This window comes from Melopsittacus undulatus, chromosome 2 (genome assembly GCF_012275295.1).
Source record: "Melopsittacus undulatus isolate bMelUnd1 chromosome 2, bMelUnd1.mat.Z, whole genome shotgun sequence".
NCBI lineage: Eukaryota > Metazoa > Chordata > Aves > Psittaciformes > Psittaculidae > Melopsittacus > Melopsittacus undulatus.
The window spans coordinates 93,024,202-93,042,190 of NC_047528.1; the positions used below are offsets into that span (position 1 = coordinate 93,024,202).

Consider the following 17,989-nt stretch of genomic DNA (forward strand, 5'->3'; position numbering starts at 1 on the left):
GCAGGTAGACAGATTATTCTGGAGAACCAAGGAGCAGCAGAAGAGGCAGGTTGGCCAGTTATGAACTTGAGGACAGATAATGAACCTCTGGAAGCTGCCCTACACAACGAAGACATGAGCTTAGCAGCTCTACTGCTATAAACCAGACCTTGTCAGAAGGCCATGACTCAGTCTTTGCTGCCAATGAATAATGAAATAAAAAAGGGAGACAGATCATTAAGAAAATAATTTGGAACAAATGTGTGTAGGTATAGGTTACCTCCTATGAGTCATACCATAACACATTGTTCAGTCAATAAATGGAGATTTTGGTATTTTACTGTACATCTTTAAGTTGTTTTTAAGATGGGCTTAAGTCATACAGTTTGGATCTATATCAACACTTTTGGCCAGTAATTCACAGTTACCCTGTTCTGAGAACATCCAGATCTGCTTCTGGATTTAGAAAAGGCTTAAAAAGTAATTAATTTGCTCATTCTCTTGGTTTTATTCTCCTGAAGAACAGAGTATCAAAGCAAAGCACAATAATTCAGTTTTCTTGGGTGTTCCCTGAGCAGCCATGCCAGAGTCCTCATGGGAAGCAGTAATGTTGATTTCCTCAGCGCTCTGTTTCAGATTGTCCTGTCTGTTAATTTAGTGAACAGTTTCACATCTGTTTGTAATTCCAGTGAGTTCCATGCACGTGGCTTTATGATTTCCTCATTGCAGATGTTTTCAAAAAGTCAAGGTGATCCAGGGCTTGTTTTGTCCCTTGCACCTGGGTTTTCATGGATCATACACTTGAGGTCTTCTCTATTCAGAACCTGGTTTTTATACTTCTCGCCCCAGTCCTCAACGATGTACTGATGATAAGGATCATTGGAGTGCTCTCGCCTCTTTGACTTCACAGTGCTCACCAAGATTGCCACAATAATGAAGGAGAACATCCCAATCATCACCATTAAATAGAGAATAACATAGTCAAAGTTTTCAGCATCAACCTTGGCTTGCAATTTATCTGCTGCTTCTGTCATGTTTCTCCTCCAGCCGTTCATGTAAGTGAGAAAAGTTTCCTTGAAAATATCTTCTACTGCCCAAGTGAAGTTTTGTATCTCAGTCATCCTTGCAAGTTACGGCTCTAAAGACAACATGGTATTTATTTTAAGTAAATATCTATACTGAAACAATTACATTGCTTTCTTTTGTCTGCATTATGACAATTGGCTAATAGTACTTGTCACCTGCCACTTGAAAGTGAAGTACTAATTTTAGATCAGCTGAGAATATGCATCTCTGAGAGGTTCAGTATGTTCAGAGACCCAAGGAGGTCTTATTCCTCCTCTCACTTGGGTCACTTTTAGCCTGTGGGATACATCTTTGTGAAGACCAGTTAGCATGGGCCCCCATGACCCATGTTAGAGGGTTGAGGCACCCTGCTTTCCCTACTGAGACAAAACACCAAGTGAAGAAGTATTTTGCTCAGAAGACAAAGTACATACTGGGTCCTGTGTTAGGGCTGGCACATTGCCACTACAGGCAGCTGCCTAGGATCTCTCAAGGAGGGATGTGATTCCCCTCTTTCTTGTTTGGTGTCAGACATTACATCTGGTGTGAAAGGTGGTGTACCCATACAATCTCAGATGAGACCGTGGGAGCATAATAACCAGACGGCTAACTCCTAAATGGTAGCTTGATAGACCGAAAAGGGACAAGGAAGCAGAGCCCTCATACCTGAAATAGCTTCATGAGTCATTAGGGTCAGCCATCCCAAAGGGGCAGGGATGCTGTGTAGTGCTGCAGAGCCATATCTGTCCTGCCCCTCTTCTAGCTGTCCCAAACCTTGCCACAGTCAGACCCAGCTGCTGTTCAGAAAAGCATGAATCAGGTCTCCATCCCACAGGAGACATTCTTAAGGGCTGGATTTCAGTGTTGCTAGTGTTGCTAGCAGAGGGGCAAAGGGTGGGAGAAGGATCTCACTGAGGCTCCCAGGCTGTTAACCCGTGAACAGAGCAATGGGGAGAGATGAGGGAAAGATACCTACTTAGCAACTGATTACTTGTCAGTCCAAATTGTAGCCTGATCCACTCTCCCTGATCCATCTGGTCCTGCTTGAACTGAACTAGATCTGGGACAGAAACTGGCACATACTGACTCCAGTGAAGGAGCTCTCAACAAGCTCTGAGAAGTACCACTGTCCTCTGCCTTTCCTACATAAAGAGAAGGGTTTGACTGGATTGTGGCTTCCTAGCCTGCAGAAAATGAAAGGTGTTTTACAGCATTTCAGTCTGATGCTCCTCTATAATATCTGTCCTTTAATGCTTCAGGCCAACCAAGCCTTACACAAAGGGCAAAAGCTTCTAAAAACAGTCACTTGATCTCAGTGCAGTCTTCAAGCAGTGATGAGCTTACTGCAGTCTATGGTAAGAGACAGTGAATTTTCATCACTAGTAAGAAATTGCAGTGTCTTTCAAACTGGAGTTCAGCAGTCTACCTACCTCTTATTTGTTGGACTAGCTTTGTAATATCAGCATGCACACACACAGAGAAAGGCACAGGTACACATGCATGTAGATCTCTGCAATTATATACTCACACTCAAACATAAGGGATAAAGGTAATCTATTTAAAGTAAACAAGCTATGAACAAAACCAAGTGCAGACTGTCTTGAAACGTTGTAAAATCAAGTCTGCTTTTTCCTTGAATTCGAAACAAAAATTACTGTGCTTTTTCAATAAGAAATAAAGAATTACCAACAGAAACTTACCTTTCCTGCGCCCTTCTCTAATGAGATTCACAATAACACTCAGGGTTTTAAAACTTCACTAGATAATATGATGACACTCCTTACAGGAGCAGAGAGAGCTTAAAGTTTTAGTCTCTAGCCTACATAAGGCTGTAAGCAACGGTCTGTTAAATAAGTGCCTTGTACTGCACGCTTTGTGTTTATATTAAATTAAATGCTAAATCTAATCTCACCTGGAAAGTCAAATATTGGCTGACAGCTTACATCAGTCATCCTGTCAGGTGCTAAGTATTACTCTTTATGCTTATTACTGCAATTTCTTATACTGTGAAAGAGCACTGCTGTACTTTCCTAGGGGTAAGCATTGGTGCAGCTCGGTCTTTGTTGACCCATACAGAAGAAGAGTAAAAGTGAGCAATGCAAAATGATGATGATGGTGAAGAAGATGATGATGATAATAATAATGATTCCCTTGGCTGGTGTGGGCACAAAAGGCTGAGAACTGAGCAGTCAGTGAGAAAGGTCTGCCAAGCCGTCAGGCTACTTAGTGCCCACAGTTTGCCTTTCCTTCCCTTCCACCAATATCACACTTGTTAGTGACCAACCCAAGCCTTTGCTGTGAGAAGCAGGTCCTCATACACAGCCAGGACCAGTCTCTCTGAGTTCTGCTCCCTGTGTACCTCACTCATGATCTGGAGCAGGAAAAGACAAAAACTTACTAAAAAACAAAATAAAATTAATGTTTATTTCATTTCTAGCAAATAGCACATGCTGACACCTACCTGAAAGGCTCTGAGTCACATCTTAGAAAATAGCAGTGTGTTCAGTGAAATGAGGCAACTTTGGTTTCAGTCAGCAGTGGTTGCTGGCTACGATGGGAACATCTGAGGGAGGGGGATTAGGGCAGGATTGTGGTGCAAAGTGCTCCACAAGCACATGCTCTGGGACAGACCTTCTGTAAAAAGTATTTTCTTTTTACAGGCAGTCCTCCCTAACCAATTTGCAGAGAAAGTAATTTCTCAGCTCTGCTTTCAGGAAGATAAAGCAAACATGGACAACCACTGGAACTACAGCACACATCAGAAAAAGGGAGATACACTCATGGTATGGAAAAGTGTTAATCCCTGGGGGAGCCCTGCTAGTGCTGTGCTTCTGACATTGTCATGGTTACTTCTATTATTGCTTCTGGATAATTTTCTGTGCATGAACATCTCCCAGCACAGGGGTGAGCTGCTGGCAATATTTCTTCTCTGATCCCCTTCTTCTCTCTGGCAATTTCCCATGTGCCCTTGGCTTTGCCCTCAACATCAAAGTAGTTGCAAGCTGCTTCTGTTTGCTTTGATGAAATCCATAAGTTAGAGTGACCACAGCAAGCCCAGCCTCCCCTGTCATGTAGCCAGAGACATGCCCTGGTTGGTCCTGGCTGGATTAAGCCAGCTAGAACGACCAGCATGCTCTTAAAGGAACTCCCAAATGCAGGGATGTGAGCCTCGCACTCATAGCCATAGCACTGGAGGTTCCCAAGCAGAGTAGGTTGGGAACTGCTGCCATGGACTGCCAATAACTGGGTGAAAGGACTTATCATTCCTTCAACCAGCCTCTTCTACCATCTGTTCCTGGCCAGTCCTGTTTAGCCAATGCTTGCAGGCATACATTCATGCACACACAGTCATACCTGCATATATGAGATGGATAGGTTGTCAAACAGACATGAAATTTCACTGCCAACTATGTTCTCAGTGAAATTATAAGAGTCCTTGAATAATCCCATTGTGCTGCATGTCCCCTTGAAGGTCACATTTGCTTAGGGTTTGCTTAGTCTTTATAGCGATGAGATGATCAAGGGAACTGGATGGAACTGGTTAAAAAGAAGGAGGGGCAGCCAAATATCTTGAGCAGGAAAGGTGACTGCCTTAATATTAGTCTCCCAAATGGAGACTAACATTAAGTAAAATGCTCTGGATCTCAGTTGAGAGAGGTAGGAACCTGGTTGAGCCTCCTATCTGTACACAAGAATGGCCAAGTCATAGCAATAGGGAGGAACCCCTGGTGAGTGGAAAAAGGTAAATGTCATGCTCATCCTTGAGAAGGGCAGTGAAGGTCCAGGGAGGTGAAGGATGATCAGCGACACCCCAAACCATGTGACAATTAAGGGACAAATCCTTCTGGAAGCTGTTATTAGGCATGTGAAGAACAAAAGGTGATAGGAAGCAGCAGCACAGATTTACCAAGGGCAAATTGTGCCTGATCAAGCTGATTGCTTTCTATTGTGAGATAATGGGAGGACTGTTTCAGTGGATGAAGGCAGAATGGTAGTGGTGGTTTATGTTTGCTTTGGCAAGGTTTCAGCATGGTCTTTCATAATATCCTTGTAGCCATATTAGAGACCTATGAACTAGATGTCTGGACCCTAGAACTAGCTGGACTGCTGTCATGGGAAAGATAAAGGAAGTGACAACTCATAGCAGATGGGGATGCTGGACGGTATGTGAGAACCAAGGAGATTAGAGCTTTTACACCCATCTGCAGGAGTTGACCAGTCATGGATGAAGCAGTGCTGTGGCAACATCTGCTTTTGCCCATGACAGGGTATTGTCATCAGCAGGAGGTACACCACATGTAAATATGTACAGTATTTAGCAGTATAAACAACATTACAATTGGATTTATTTTTACATGTAGCAACCCTGTGGTCTTGAAGGAAGACATTTCCTTTTTCAATGTACAATAGGCTCAAAACTGAATGATAATTTTTCATAACTTTAATTATTGATAATCCTTCTGTGACTGTGTAGTGATGTATTTATTTGTTGACTATTTTACAAATCCTTTGTTAGTCTTACTGGTGAGATGGTGAAGAAGGTAGCAGACATACTGAAGTTGTTATGATTAGACCCAGATCTCATAGGAGGGTTTGAGTTCATTAGTGATTCATCTCTCCCAAGATTTTGCAATACCTATTGTAAACTCATAAATAAGCATGCATACACATAGCATACATAGATCATTATCTGTAGGACTGGAATGGGGTACTCAATTTTCTGTATTTTGGTGGTGGTACATCTTACTTCCCCACCTCATCCTCTGGGCTGCTCCACGATCTCTGGAATTCCTGTCGAACCTTAGACTTTGTGTAATGAATTGAGCAATGAAGCGTCCCTTGACCATACCAGGAACTCTTGCATGGCTAAGGAGGAAGGCACTGATTGTACTAGGGACTTCTGTTCCCTGGCTAAGGTGGGAAGCGAGAGAAGGGATAATCAGTCATTCCCTGACAGCCTTAGAACACTCCTTCCCTTTATCGTAGCCTGAGTCAAACGGTACCATTGTCACTGGCGTTTTGAAAAATTCCTAGTAATTACTGACTTGGATTGTGCCCAGGATGGAAATTTACTAATGACTAAAGCCAATCATTTTGCTACCCAATGAATAATAGTTCAAAGTGAGGCCCTTTGAGCTCTCCTGTACTGCAGTGGGTGGCAACCAGCATCTCCCTCTGAGTGGGCTATCCCTCAGTTTGCGGACTCTCAAATTTGCAGTAATCAGAGGACCATTAGGACCATTGCCAAGAGATGGAACCTGGGCTCAAGTTTCCCACTACTAAGACACAACCCTCACCTGCTGAGAAATGCCAGACATTAGATGTGAATATTTCATTGACTCTAGGGGAATTTTTATCAGTCATACCTTTTATACAGAGGAGGGCCACAAAGATGGTCAGAGGGGTGGAGCTCCTCCTCTATGGAGACAGGCTGAGAGAGCTGGGGTTGTTCAGGCTGGAGAAGAGAAGAGAAGAGAAGAGAAGAGAAGAGAAGAGAAGAGAAGAGAAGAGAAGAGAAGAGAAGAGAAGAGAAGAGAAGAGAAGAGAAGAGAAGAGAAGAGAAGAGAAGAGAAAGAGAAGAGAAAGAGAAGAGAAGAGAAAATGAGAAGAGAAGAGAAGAGAAGAGAAGAGAAGAGAAGAGAAGAGAAGAGAAGAGAAGAGAAGAGAAGCAGGGGTGACCGTACAGCGGTCTTCCAATACCTAAATGGGGCCTACAGGAAATTTGGAGGACTTTTTACACGTATACTTGGTCACTTTTTTTTCCTAGTCCTCCATTAGTTGTTTCCCCATATTCTCTACTATAAACAGACAAACTTTATAGTTTACTTTAAATCATTAGCTGATATATTTTACACAACTTTTGCCATCTTTTTATAGAAGTGTTGGTTATAGGGTCAATTCTTAGAAAGAAAAGCATATAGCTGTTACGTATGGTTATTGGAGAGGTATGAGTATCCTCTCAAATATACCTATATAATTTTCCTTCAGTATTTCTTCTATTCAGGTTAAATCATAATGTTGTACTCTTCACTGTGCCTTTCAGACCTCATGCCTTTATATACACAAACTTAGCACACAATCTCAGCCTTTAACTACCGATATGCTATACTGCCAACTACTGATATGTAGAGTGCTGATAGCTTTTAATTAGTTTCCCCATTGCTTTAAGGTTTTTACCTTCTTGATAACTCTCCTAGATTCCTTCTGGTACTTACACATTTGCTTAACAATAGTGAAATCAACAGTTCTGTCCCTGGGTTTGTCTGCTGCTTTTCAAGTTGACTGTCAGGCCATCACCCTGTAAAACAAAAAGACATACCAAGACCACTAGGTTTTATAGTTTTACTTTAACTGTTACTGCTGAAACATTTCCTGTTACAATTACTCAAGATTCCAACTATTAATTAACTCTGAGTTGTTTCTTTATGTTGTTTTTTCTTTATAATCCAGTTTTTACTACATCTTGGTACATTTTCCAGCTCCTTCTGGTTTCTCATAGCAGTGCTGGTAACTGAAGATGTCACCTCTTAATTTTTGGTTTTGCAGCTGTACTGCTAGGTCTCTTACCTGTTTCTTACACTCTTGGGCAGAGCCTATGCAATGGATCGGGAGGTGTAAGCTATCACATCTCCAGAAGCTTTAACTTCCACCTCTTGAACATTTAACTTTACCTCTGTTTGTCATTCCTCTAAGCAAATTCTTATTCATTTGATCTTCTTTCTGCATCCACACCATGATGGAGGTTATTTTATTTCCCAGGGTAAGATAATTAGGATTAAAGCCATTCTCCCTTTTCCTGTCACTACATCCCCTGGTAAAAAAGTCCCTCTCCAGATTTTCTTGTAGGCCCTGTTTAGGCACTGGAAGCTGCTCTAAGGTCTCCCTGGAGCCTTCTCTTCTCCAGGCTGAACAGCCCAAATTCTCTCAACCTGTCTCCATAGGAGAGGTCCTCCAGCCCTCTGATCATCTTCATGGCCCTCCTTTGGACTCACTCCAGTAGGTCTGCGTCCTTGTGTCTGGGGCCCTAGAGCTGAATGCAGTACTGCAGGTGGGGTCTCGCCATGTTTGACAGAGCAACATTTTCCAGTCACCACAGAAGTGAGAGGAAAAGCATTCAGAAGAAAAGTGAATTTTAACCATATTCTGTTATGCTGCACAACTGTAAGCAAAATCGTGAAGGAAAACCCTTTGTGTGTATGAGAAAAGAGCGTATCTCATCAGGATGTATTCGACAGTGAAGGACTGCAGCCTAAGCAGTTTCCCAACACTGAATGCTTGGAAAAAAAGCAGAACAATTTGGGTCCCAAACTCTTGTCTTCTTCTGGTGCCAGGTCTGCACTGCAAGTGAGTTACCTGTACCTGCCACCCTGCCAAGAAATGCACTGCTCTCCTCAGCCCAAGCTGCAAGGTTGGAGAAATCATGGCCAGGTGGAAACTGCAGTCATTCAACTTTGTTGCTATGGTTTTATGTGTTGCTGTTGCAAAAGCTGTAGAGGATAAATAAGGGTGTTGCCTGCACACAGCATTTAAATGAAAAAAGGAAATGCTATTATTTCACCATGTCTGATGCTTAGCTTATAGTGACTTAGGCAAATTGTCTCCTCAGTCTGAAATTACCCTTCTGAAAGTAAGAGGGCAATTAAACACTTTTCCAAACAATTATGGCTTTTTTTTTCCACAGGGACAGCTTTTTCTTGGGACAGATAATTCTGAGGGAAGCGCTGTCCAACACGCTGCAGGTAAAGGGCACCCTCACATCAGCCCTGGAGAACATGAGCTGCTGAGTGACCTCTATTCCCAGCATGGGTAACAGGGATGATGTCTGCATGCACTACTGAGAAACTGCACAGCAGCTGCCAGCACTGCACCCCTCCTGTCTGCTAACACCAGAACAAGGGCTACCTGTTACAGCCCTATACTTGATCACCTCTCCCATGGAAACCCCATCCTCACTGCAGCCCAGGCAGCTGATCAGACTGTCAGCTCCCAGCCTCACCTCTTACCACCACCACAGTCTGAGGACAGTGTCCTTCTGGCTGGGAAAGTAAGATGTTGCACTTTGAATACATGTATGAATGTCCCTTGAGAAGGAAAGAAGCTTTCCACAGATACACACCCCCTGCCTTCCACATGGCCAAGCACTCTTTGTACTACCCAACATTGCTGCCTTCTGGTCCTCACCCACACTCCCCAGACCCTTATGGAAGAATACAGTTAATAGCTCAGCCAGAGCAGTTAAAGGGTTGGAGAGATGGTACTAAAGAGTCGGATGTATAAATGTCACCCAGGGCAGTGCACACAGCAACGTAGCAGCTATGCCCACCTGCTCTCTGCTTCTGTGAAGTATCTCTGACAACCACAGGTCATTTGCCATCAGTGGTTTGAACTAGCACAAATGGTTTCTCTCATGCCCCCACCTACACTGAGGTCTGGGCCACCTGCTTGTTTCTTACGTGCTTGACAGCTAACAGTACTAATCCTGGAAATAAATTTGCATCATGATCCATCAGCCTCAGATGTTGTTTTGAGGTCATTTTGTCCTGGCATTTGCTCTGATAAGCACTATATGTGTAGCTAAAGATTAGTTAAAGAAATGTGTGCTGTGCCCTTCAAGTAACAGGCAGAATAAGACCTTCTGAAATATTAAGGGTAGTCACTGCTGTTCTCATGAAGAAACACTTGCCCTGTGCAGAGACCCACCCCTTTCTAACACTTATATGTCATCTGTACCAGTGCCTCAGTTTGATTTCCAGTGATGTCCATGCTGAACATGATGACAGATGAATGTTTCTTCCTTCCATGTGTGTTGGCTCTTTAGGTGCTGGGGAAATAAAACAGTGCTTTATATGTTCTCTCCGCTTTCCCTCAAGGCATCCAGAGACAGGCAAGCCAGACCCTAGGAGGTGTGAGAGGGCCAAAGGTATGTGCTTTGGCCTCAAGCTGACCTGAGGTTTTGTTCGGGATTGCAGTGGGCAGCAGTTCACAGAAACTGCAGCACAGATGTGCAATGGTAGCAGGAATCATGCCACAGCTACTCGCTAGCTGTTGTTACTTTTTGATTACTGTTTGATTACTGTTTGATTACTCACTGAAGCCTCACGTCTCCTTAAGAGTGTGCTCATAGTGTTGAGGAGCTTCTGGGAAATGGAAACTGGGAGAGGCACTCTTGCTGAAACCACGTTTTGTTGCAGTCCTGTCCTCATAAAGCAGAAGGAAAGGAGAGTAGGAGTTACAGCAACAAGCTATGGGTTTGGCAGGAGTTCATGCACTGACAGAGGTCACTGATTGCAACAGCTTCTCTGGGCAGGGGCAGCTCACAGCTTCTAATGGGGTGTTACTGAATGGCCACAGTAACACTGATGCTTCAAGTCTTGTTCCTTCTCCTTTCATATTCTAACCACAGAGGGTGGCTTGTAAGATGGATCCAGATCCTGAGTCTCTGAGTCTTTTACAAAAGCACCTGATCCCCTTGTTTCTTTGCACAATGCACTTCTAAGCTGTGGACCTTCTTGCCACAGGACACTGTAGATACTAGTATTTGGCAAGCACGTAAAAGAATTAGATTGATTTAGAGAAGAAAAATGTATCAAAGGTGTTGGAGCAAAATGACATCATGCTGTGTCACAGCAGACTGCTGACGGTTTTTTGGGGAAGCATGACTACATGTTTTCCCCACGTTTATGTTTTTCATTAAGCTTCCAGGTTTGCCTGTTCCCATGAGTGATTCCTTCACTTAACAAAGCCTCCCCACCCTGTCTCTTAGAGTGGAGGGAGAGGCAAGGAAGAGGTCAGTGAGAAAAGCAAAGGTGTGTAGGAATCAACCTGTCCACTAGGCATCAGAGAAAACAAAGGGAAGGCTGTAAAAATCACAGGGATGTAAAGGTCACAGGGATGTAAAGGTCGCAAGGATGTAAGGTCACAAGGATGCGTCCATCAGATGTCTCCCTCTGCTGGCAAGGGTGCCATGACTTGATGGAGCTCCAGATGGGATGAGGTAAATAAAAAGGGAATGGCCTAGAAAAAAAGCTAGTTCTGCACTCCTGGCTCAACTGATGTTCAGAGAAGCCAGTGGGGAATTTGGATGGAACAAAGCAAGGAGAGCCTGAACTGGAGCTCCAGTTACTGCAAATACCCACTTTCACAGGGCTTGATGTTGTTCACTCACATGTCTGCAGACTTACGGGCTCATTGCTGAAAAGTGGCGTATGAGTGAATCATCTGTTTTCATAACTCCTCAGCAAAACAAGTGGTCTGATTCACACAGGCAGGAGAGTTCAACCATTTCTCCAGAACAACTGCTGCAACTCCTTAGTAAGGATGCATTTCAAGACATGTTTTAAATCAGTACTGTTTAGAAGACAGAAAGCTGAAGCTGGGGATTAAATTTTAGCCCCTGGGTGTCTAAAAATTACAGGACACTTCTGGGCCTTTCAAATTCTGTCGGAAGCATTTCCTCGTATTACTGAACACTGAAGATCCTGACAGCAGATCTGCTACTCGTCCAGTGGATAGATCTACACAGACAATTCCTATGCTCCAGAACAACACTCTGCTTTAAACCAGCTTGCAGGCACATGTGAAAGACTCTGCCTTACCTCACACTTGATCTTTCTCCTACCAGATGCATTTAGCCTGTGATCAAGACCTGCATGGCCATGAGATGATTCTGCCTCCTTTGAAATTCTGGCAGGTAGCTGGGCACCACTCACTGCCCATTTCTCGGAGGCCATGAGAGGAAGCACTGTCAGAGCAGCATGCTTTCCCAGCAGGAACCCTCGGGAGCTGGTGACTGGCAGAAGCTGGGAATTAAAGTGCTTGCCAAATAGCATGCCTGTCTCCCTCTACTCAGAGCCTAGTGCAAACCAGTCCCTTTTGCACAGGAGCCAAATTAAAGTGCCTGCAAGCAGCACAGTCTCACGTTAAACAACCTTGTGTTTAAAACTTCACCATTGTCTATACACCTACATGCCAATGCATGCCTACATACAAACATACACGTTTCTACATTTTAAGCCCTTGTTATATTTTAAGCCTTTGTAAATGCTTAAAACTTAGTGTTTTACTAAGTACTCAAGGAGGAAAAATGGACGGGAGACACCAAGATACAGCCTTAGGCTTGCAGAGGCTGAGCTTAAACTGCAAAGTCTGATAAGACAGCAAGTCAGTGTGCAAACTGGTGATATTTAATGCAGGAGCAGAACAGAGCTCAACTTACTTCATCCATGCCTGTGCAGATGCAGCCCTCAGTGCGAGCTCAGTTTTCACTGCCCTTCTTCTAGGAGTTCACCAAGGCCTCTTTCCACTCAGGTACCTGGTGGGCAAATGCTGCTGGTCTGATGGAGCTGCTGCTGGCCCTGGATCTCAGATTGGAGAAAGGCGGCTAGCCTGTGGTGTGCTACCTGGTAGAGCCCCATGTTCAAACCATTGGTGTTAAGGAGCAAGCACATTGCTTGAGCGTAGCAGATGCCCCTCAGCCACACAAGTCCATATCACTCTGCCTCCCATGTTGGGAAGGAAAGAATGCTGGGAGCTACTCATCTTGTGGTACTGAGCAGCTTTGTTACTGTGCATCTCAGGCACCAGCAACCTGTGCAGTACCTGTGCCATGTTATGCTGCATGGGTGGAAAGATGAGAGCACCCGGCACAGGTCGTGCCAGTGTTTGTTAGTTGATATGATCAAATGGTCACTGTGGCTCAGTGTTTTGCAGAAACCTCAAGTTAAGTCTAGAGCTGCTACGTATTTTGAATTTAATGCACTCCATCATTGTTTATTTTTCCCAACCTGTAGACCTGGATACAGCCTAATAGAAATGCTCATTGCTAATACTCTGGACTTCAGTAGAGTCCTGTGATTGTGGAACCAGTTGATACTGCTTACACAGTGGTAGTGAAAGGGGAAGCAAAGGCCAGCTCAGGACATTCTATTGAAATAGAAAACCACAGCAGTCACCTTACAGAACCTCATGCAGTGGCATCTTCTGAGCCCTGCTCCACTGCCAGAGAAAATTACATTACACTGATATTTATTTTGGCAGAAAAAATCTGGTTTACACACAACAGTCCATAGAGGTCATTGAGGCCAAAACATACCCCAAGGCCCCACATAATGCTGAGAGCTCTAAAAAGAAATGACAGCTGATCATTTCAAGCCCACTGACAAGGAAGGGAAAAAAGTGTGTCAGCACATGAGTTAGGAAGTAATTGTTTGTTTAACCTGGTATATGTTTTGTGAGCATAGGCACATTTCTTGTTTTCTCAGCCTTCCTTGATCTTGGGCCATTTGCTTATATGGCTGCAACCCAGTTGTGCAGACTGGTCTTGCAATTGGCCCACATTCAGCTCTTGCTTCAAGCAGAAAACCCCCTCAACTCCTGAGCAGCAGATAGATGCCATTCATGCATGCACACCTTCCTCATGCCAACATCTTTCCCACACCTTCCTTGATACCCAGCCTTGGCACCTGCCTGCTCTGGATCTGGTGCTGACTGCACTCTGAGTGGGGCTGGCTCCCTTCCATTCCCCATCTGGAACCAGCTCCACCAGCAAGGCATTGGGAGCCCTGATCTGTTGGGCCACACATCTTCAACCCCTGTGGGAACCCTGATCCATTGGGCCACACATCTTCAACCACCCTGGGATGGTTCCCAGGCCTGAAAGAATGTGTGATTTTAGAGATACCATGCACTACATAACTCTGTGGGTATTCACATGGTCAAGATGTTCAGTGACTCCATGAAGATGGCAATGGCCTCTTCCAAGCTTTCTAAAATCAGATGGAACCTTCCCATTAACATTATGTCAATTTAGGAAGACAGCTAGGGTGCAATTGAATACAGCCTTGTGGGAAGTGACTCTTGCTTACATGCCTAACTTTAAGCAAGAGCTTACGTGCTGTTCTGAATAGGGATGATTTCCTGAACTAGAGCCTCCACTGGGAGCTGGAGTGGATCCAGAAGGTTATTCCAGGTAAGCTGCCTGAGGGATTTTAACAGATAATTTTGTGCATCTATATAGCACACTATCTGGAGAAAAGGAGAGTAATCTTTTAATTGGATTCCACCTGATTAATGAACCCTCCTGGATCTCCTAACATCCAGCAGTTTATAAACCATATTCTGGCATCTCCATTGAAGGTTCCAGTAGAAGCTAAAGAGCTGATTCACCTTAGATTTCAAAAATACTGTGGTTATGGTGGCCAGGAATATATGCTGAAAGCATTGTGGCATGGCATGTACATTTATCCCACCAAAGTAATGGAAATATGTTTTGGTGCTGCTTTCTTTTAGTTTCAGGACTATATAATGTGTAGATCCTCAAAGCAACTTCTTGAGAAGGATTTTGGAGTTTCTGCTACTGCCTGTCATTGGCCATTTATGAGATGGAAGAAAGGGGAAATTACCATTTTCACAAAAATTTGGTCACTTTTAAAATAAATCAGGTTTTTCACAGTGTCCTAAAATGTCTGCAGACCTGCACAACTGGAGTACACACACCTTTTTGTGTGTATGCAATTGCTGTGGTTCATGTAAGAATGTGTTCAGAAAATGTCCATCTCATGGCAGTAGCTTACCCTGCTTGTGCATTGACCTAGATCATTCGGAAGTCTCATCATCTCAGTGGGGTAACCACAGTCCCCATGCTGGTATCTCCTGGATGGGGGTGAAGCTGCCCAGAGCAGCATGGAAGGCACCACAGTACAGCAGTGCGCAGGCTGCTGGCAGCAGGTCTGGACTCAGTACCACGAGCTCTCTAGGACAAATGGTAGCTTCATATTCCAGTCTAACATGTTGAATCAAACTCCAGTTTTGTGCTCTTCTGCAGGGATTGCCATACCTCATGTGCTTGCAGTGCAGAGATTTACTGTTACCATCACTCCATCTCCCATCACCAGAGGTAGCTATGAGCCTCATTAAGTGCAACCCTCCAGCCCCAAAACAGCACTGTACGTGAGCTTGGACTGGTACATTCAACAACGTGCAAGGCCCACGTAGTGCATGTGAACTAAAGGACTGGATGTATCAACCATACATCCATATGTATATCAACCAAAGTATCCATATGATGGAGGGGGGGAGTCTTAAGACACTCATGTGCAGCATGACTATGAGTTATCTAACTCAGTGAGAGTGATCCAGGATCTCAATTTTAAAGTACTTATTGCTATTGTAATGGCAGAAAACCAAGTAGAAGGTTCCTAATGCAAATTAGTTATAATAGACACAACCAGAGTTGAGCTAAAAGCTATCAGTTTGGTCCCACAAATACTAAAAGGAATAGTCTGGATTCGAGTGTGTTTTTGTCTGTTTGTCTCCTCCTTGCCTGCTCCAGATGCTTTAAGAGCTGACAAACTTCAGCTTGTTGTCCTTATGGAGCAGGGAATCAGTAGACTATATAGGGCTATATAGTAGACTATAAGGGCTAGACTGATTGCCTGGTTTTGCACATATGTGTCTCCATTGAAGTTAGCCTGAAGGATATCAGAAGTAAAAAACCATCATGCACCTCTCCAGTGACATAATTCAGGAGCCTTGCTTGACAAGGATACACAGCTGACCTTTCTGACCGCAATTCCCTCAACTCAGATAGGGTTTAAAATACTATATCCAGACCTGGATTGAAATGCTGCAGACCATTCATACATCCGTATATCTGTGTAAGAAGCTGAACTTCAACTGTGCATGTTCCTCCATGTCAATCTATTCACTTTTGACCTGAGATCTCAGTTCTGTGTCATGAGCTCACTTCTGATCCTAGCCTGCAGTGAAAAACAGAGGTTCCTTACAGAAAACTGAACCTCCCTCAGAAGGACCCCAAACATTCAAAATCCAGATGTAATGTGGATGGGTTGGTTGAACTAAAAAAGGCATGTACTGGATGGGTCCCCATGTCTGGGGTTTGATTTTGCCAGCCCACACTCAGAACTGTATTTTGCACAAGTAAAATAAAAACAGTTTCCATAGCTCAGGGCTCACCTAGAGGAATTTTGTCTTCTCAGGAGTGAAGCCCCAAACCTCTCACCAAGGACAGTCTTTCTCTTAAAACTGATCTGTAAAACTTGTTTTATTCTGCTTTCTCTATTCAAAGTTTTCTATACTTTCGATAAGTATTCCCCTAATTTCTGAGAATTACCATAAAGCTAATACAGCAGTGAAGTGCTCACAAATGGGTCAAAGAGTGGTGTGTCAGTTGTGCATCCACTTATCAGGAGGACCAAAATCTGTGGGGAGAAGACAGGTCGCATTTCTTACTTCAAAGGCTCCATATCAGTCTACACTTGGCACACAGCACAAAGCCGTTTGTTTGACCTACAACTCTGGCTAAACATCATGATAAATAAAAAGGAACATGATTAGTCACTTTTGCCAGCAAAAGGAGATTTGATCTCTTCCAGAGACATATTTTTCTGTAAATCAGGACAATAGGATGTTCCTTACTTTTTCTCTTGGAGCACATGGGACACCACAGAGGATGCAGGTTCCACCAACTCTAACTGGCAGTGTTGTTCTAAATATCATTTCCTATTTGAAAGACCAACCAAGGTCTTATTAAAGAAGTGAAATGTTTACCTTTCCCTTCAGATATCAGTCCAGTACCAAAGTCCAGGTCAGCATCTTATGGTGACCCAGAATAGGTTCTTCCTAGGTTTTTGTGTATGCTGCTGAAAACTATGAAACAAACAGGCAGGCCAAATAGGAAGAAGTGGTGCTTTAACCCGAAAAGTTATAGGCATTTTGCTTATTTGGCTTGCACTGATAGATTTGTGTCTGGAAGTCTCAAAGATGCTTTAACCACAACACCAGCTTGGTCTTACAGTGACCGCTGTTTTTGCTGGCATCTTTTGAGAACCTCTATTTTAAAGCTCACATATCATTTCAGCAAACATCAGAAGATATTTGCTGAAAATACAGATACAGTTTTACTCTTGTAACTCTAAACAATCTGGAAACTTCTTGACGCACTGCATGTGGTGTGAGATTTTCTGTAACAAGTTGGAACTTTGATGGGAGCCTTATCTCACCAGGCAGGAACAGCATGAATGGTACCCTGCAGCATCCCACAGCTGATACAAGTCTAATGAAGTGTAAGAACATGGTTTCTGAAGATGCAGACTCATGGAAGCACACTACCCAGAGATAGAGCATGGCTGCTGGCACAGAGCCACCTCTAAGTATGCCATCCCAGGTCTGCATTTGCTGGACCTCATGCAGTGCTCTACCCTAGTATCTGTGGGCTGCCTTCTGGTAGCAGGACCACTATGGACTTGAGCAGTTTGAATGAAAACATTGACTTGCTGACTCTTTTTCGGGAAAGCAACTGAAAGCATAGATGTTCAAGCATACTGAGGCATTTAATACCTTTTAAAATCAGTGGCAGCTACGAACCAAAATAGCTATGAGAAGCTGAGTGGTGTGGTCACTGAATGACTCTGTGATGGGACAAGAGGCTGAAACTACGTCTCTCCGGCTGTGGCTGTCTCTGTTGACCCACTGACTCCTGATACCTTTTGATGTAGGGACTGATGTATGAATGCCATCCTTTGCAGAACACACATCAAAACACTGGTTCATATGCAAAACCCTACCTTACACCGAACATTCATGTTATGTGCACGATGAAAGTCTGCTTCAGAGTCCTCACAAATCTGACAGTGTCCTAGAACTGCGCTTGCTCTTTTAAATAAGGACCCCTATCATTAATTCATAGATGAGCAGAATTTTTAATTGGTCATTAATATCACATCACAAGTGGCTGAAGCTCACATAATGAGATGAGTAAGGACCAAAGGCTCATCTGAACAGTCTTGGACTTCGTGGAAGTGGAGATCAAATGCTGTGTCAGGAATCATTAATAATGGATTGAAATCAACTACCCCATGTAACTGGAAGAATTCAGGAGCTTATAGTCATCTTTGCAATAGAACATTATTCTGATTCATATCACTCT

At 43.6% G+C, this 17,989-nt stretch overlaps 1 protein-coding gene across 5 annotated transcripts in view; it reads right to left on the reverse strand.

Annotated features, from left to right (window-relative positions):
• Positions 1–463: 463 nt before the first annotated feature.
• Positions 464–17,989, reverse strand: part of KCNE2 (potassium voltage-gated channel subfamily E regulatory subunit 2) — a 38,713-nt gene continuing 21,187 nt past the window's right edge. For 3 of the 5 annotated variants that reach the window (XM_031051457.2, XM_031051458.2, XM_031051461.2), the window contains 2 exons: positions 7,260–7,342; positions 464–1,117 (listed from right to left, as the gene is read on the reverse strand). In XM_031051457.2, the coding sequence (XP_030907317.1) occupies positions 723–1,100 (378 nt within the window). In that variant the 5' untranslated portion in view covers positions 1,101–1,117; positions 7,260–7,342 and the 3' untranslated portion in view covers positions 464–722. The remainder of the gene's footprint in view (positions 1,118–7,259; positions 7,343–17,989) is intronic. The other 2 variants (XM_031051460.2, XM_031051459.2) reach the window with 1 other exon arrangement.